The 3,183-nt window shown below is 49.9% G+C and overlaps 1 protein-coding gene across 1 annotated transcript; it reads left to right on the top strand.

The window, feature by feature from the left end:
* The first annotated feature begins 525 nt into the window (after positions 1-525).
* On the top strand, positions 526-2,080 carry LOC140908127 (uncharacterized). Its single transcript, XM_073335096.1, has 2 exons — positions 526-1,274; positions 1,863-2,080. Exons 1-2 carry the CDS (start codon positions 692-694, stop codon positions 2,012-2,014), a joined length of 735 nt encoding a protein of 244 aa, XP_073191197.1. The 5' UTR covers positions 526-691; the 3' UTR covers positions 2,015-2,080.
* Positions 2,081-3,183: the final 1,103 nt, after the last annotated feature.

Raw genomic sequence — 3,183 nt, 5'->3', positions numbered from 1 at the left:
TCCATCATATTTCAAGTAACAATCCCCTCTGCTTTGTTCACCAGCTGGCGGTATATTCCTCTGAGAGAAATCAATACACTAGTCGCTATTTACAGGAATGCTGTTGGTGGCAATGGCAATTGTTCCATTGTTCAAGTGTCCTTATATCTGGAGAGGGCTGTCAAGAGCCTCTTCCACTTTGGCCTACTTTTCTCTGCTGCGTCCATGTGAACATGTTGGGCCAGTTAAGTTATTTTGTTAATGATAAACTGATTACAAGATAACTGAGAGGAGGTGAAGACCCTGAGGCTTGTCAGATTAAGGGATGGTTAAGAGGCTGTGGAGGACTGGTCTTGGCCCTGGTCTACACTAGGACTTTAGGTCGAATTTAGCAGCGTTAAATCGATTTAAACCTGCACCCGTCCACACAATGAAGCCCTTTATTTCGATTTAAAGGGCTCTTAAAATCGATTTCCTTACTCCACCCCTGACAAGTGGATTAGCGCTTAAATCGACGTTGCCGGCTCGAATTTGGGGTACTGTGGACACAATTCGATGGTATTGGCCTCCGGGAGCTATCCCAGAGTGCTCCATTCTGACCGCTCTGGACAGCACTCTCAACTCAGATGCACTGGCCAGGTAGACAGGAAAAGAACCGCGAACTGTTGAATCTCATTTCCTGTTTGGCCAGCGTGGCAAGCTGCAGGTGACCATGCAGAGCTCATCAGCACAGGTGACCATGATGGAGTCCCAGAATCGCAAAAGAGCTCCAGCATGGACCGAACGGGAGGTACGGGATCTGATCGCTGTTTGGGGAGAGGAATCCGTGCTATCAGAACTCCGTTCCAGTTTTCGAAATGCCAAAACCTTTGTCAAAATCTCCCAGGGCATGAAGGACAGAGGCCATAACAGGGACCCGAAGCAGTGCCGCGTGAAACTGAAGGAGCTGAGGCAAGCCTACCAGAAAACCAGAGAGGCGAACAGCCGCTCTGGGTCAGAGCCCCAAACATGCCGCTTCTATGATGAGCTGCATGCCATTTTAGGGGGTTCAGCCACCACTACCCCAGCTGTGTTGTTTGACTCCTTCAATGGAGATGGAGGCAATACGGAAGTAGGTTTTGGGGACGAAGAAGATGATGAGGAGGAGGAGGTTGTAGATAGCTCACAGCAAGCAAGCGGAGAAACCGGTTTTCCCGACAGCCAGGAACTGTTTCTCACCCTAGACCTGGAGCCAGTACCCCCCGAACCCACCCAAGGCTGCCTCCTGGACCCAGCAGGCGGAGAAGGGACCTCTGGTGAGTGTACCTTTTAAAATGCTATACATGGTTTAAAAGCAAGCATGTGAAAGGATTACTTTGCCCTGGCATTTGCGGTTCTCCTAGATGTAGTCCTAAAGCCTTTGCAAAAGGTTTCTGGGGAGGGCAGCCTTATTTCGTCCTTCATGGTAGGACACTTTACCACTCCAGGCCAGTAACACGTACTCGGGAATCACTGTAGAACAAAGCATTGCAGTGTATGTTTGCTGGCATTCAACCAAAATCCGTTCTTTATCTCTCTGTGTTATCCTCAGGAGAGTGAGATATAATTCATGGTCACCTGGTTGAAATAGAGTGCTTTTCTTCAGGGGACACTCAGAGGAGCCCATTCCTGCTGGGCTGTTTGCCTGTGGCTAAACAGAAATGTTCCCCGCTGTTAGCCACAGGGAGGGGGGAAGGTTGAGGGGGTAGTCACGCGGTGGGAGGAGGCAAAATGCGACCTTGTAACGAAAGCACATGTGCTATGTATGTAATGTTAACAGCAAGGTTTACCCTGAAAGAGTGTAGCGACTATTTTATAAAATGTGTCTTTTTAAATACCGCTGTCCCTTTTTTTTTCTCCACCAGCTGCATGTGTTTCAATGATCACAGGATCTTCTCCTTCCCAGAGGCTAGTGAAGCTCAGAAAGAAAAAAAACGCACTCGCGATGAAATGTTCTCCGAGCTCATGCTGTCCTCCCACACTGACAGAGCACAGACGAATGCATGGAGGCAAATAATGTCAGAGTGCAGGAAAGCACAAAATGACTGGGAGGAGAGGTGGAGGGCTGAAGAGAGTAAGTGGCGGGCTGAAGAGAGTAAGTGGCGGGCTGAAGACAGGGCTGAAGCTCAAATGTGGCGGCAGCATGATGAGAGGAGGCAGGATTCAATGCTGAGGCTGCTGCAGGACCAAACCAGTATGCTCCAGTGTATGGTTGAGCTGCAGCAAAGGCAGCTGGAGCACAGACTGCCACTGCTGCCCCTCTGTAACCAACCGCCCTCCTCCCCAAGTTCCATAGCCTCCACACCCAGACGCCCAAGAACGCGGTGGGGGGGCCTCCGGCCAACCAGCCACTCCACCACAGAGGATTGCCCAAAAAAAAGAAGGCTGTCATTCAATAAATTTTAAAGTTGTAAACTTTTAAAGTGCTGTGCTTAAAGTGCTGTGTGGCATTTTCCTTCCCTCCTCCACCACCCCTCCTGGGATACCTTGGTAGTCATCTCCCTATTTGTGTGATGAATGAATAATGAATGCATGACTGTGAAGCAGCAATGACTTTATTGCCTCTGCAAGCAATGATTAAAGGGAGGAGGGGAGGGTGGTTAGCTTACAGGGAAGTAGAGTGAATCAAGGGGCGGGGGGTTTCATCAAGGAGAAACAAACAGAACGTTCACACCGTAGCCTGGCCAGTCATGAAACTGGTTTTCAAAGCTTCTCTGATGCGTACCGCGCCCTCCTGTGCTCTTCTAACCGCCCTGGTGTCTGGCTGCGCGTAACCAGCAGCTAGGTGATTTGCCTCAGCCTCCCACCCCGCCATAAACGTCTCACTCTCACAGATATTGTGGAGCACACAGCAAGCAGTAATAACAGTGGGAATATTGGTTTCGCTGAGGTCTAAGCGAGTCAGTAAACTGCGCCAGCGCGCCTTTAAACGTCCAAATGCACATTCTACCACCATTCTGCACTTGCTCAGCCTGTAGTTGAACAGCTCCTGACTACTGTCCAGGCTGCCTGTGTACGGCTTCATGAGCCATGGCATTAAGGGGTAGGCTGGGTCCCCAAGGATACATATAGGCATTTCAACATCCCCAACAGTTATTTTCTGGTCTGGGAATAAAGTCCCTTCCTACAGCTTTTGAAACAGACCAGAGTTCCTGAAGATGCGAGCATCATGCACCTTTCCCGGCC

Source organism: Lepidochelys kempii, chromosome 3 (genome assembly GCF_965140265.1).
Source record: "Lepidochelys kempii isolate rLepKem1 chromosome 3, rLepKem1.hap2, whole genome shotgun sequence".
NCBI lineage: Eukaryota > Metazoa > Chordata > Testudines > Cheloniidae > Lepidochelys > Lepidochelys kempii.
Note: the sequence above shows the minus strand (reverse complement) of the source record. Positions and strands in the feature narration are given on the sequence as shown.

What these genes read in the sequence shown, in the direction of transcription:
- LOC140908127 (XM_073335096.1), top strand. Translation starts at nt 692, where the DNA reads ATGCAGAGCTCATCAGCACAGGTGACCATGATGGAGTCCCAGAATCGC. An exon ending in AGGCGGAGAAGGGACCTCTG is followed by an intron (nt 1,275 to 1,862) that starts GTGAGTGTACCT and finishes TTTCTCCACCAG; the next exon opens with CTGCATGTGTTTCAATGATC.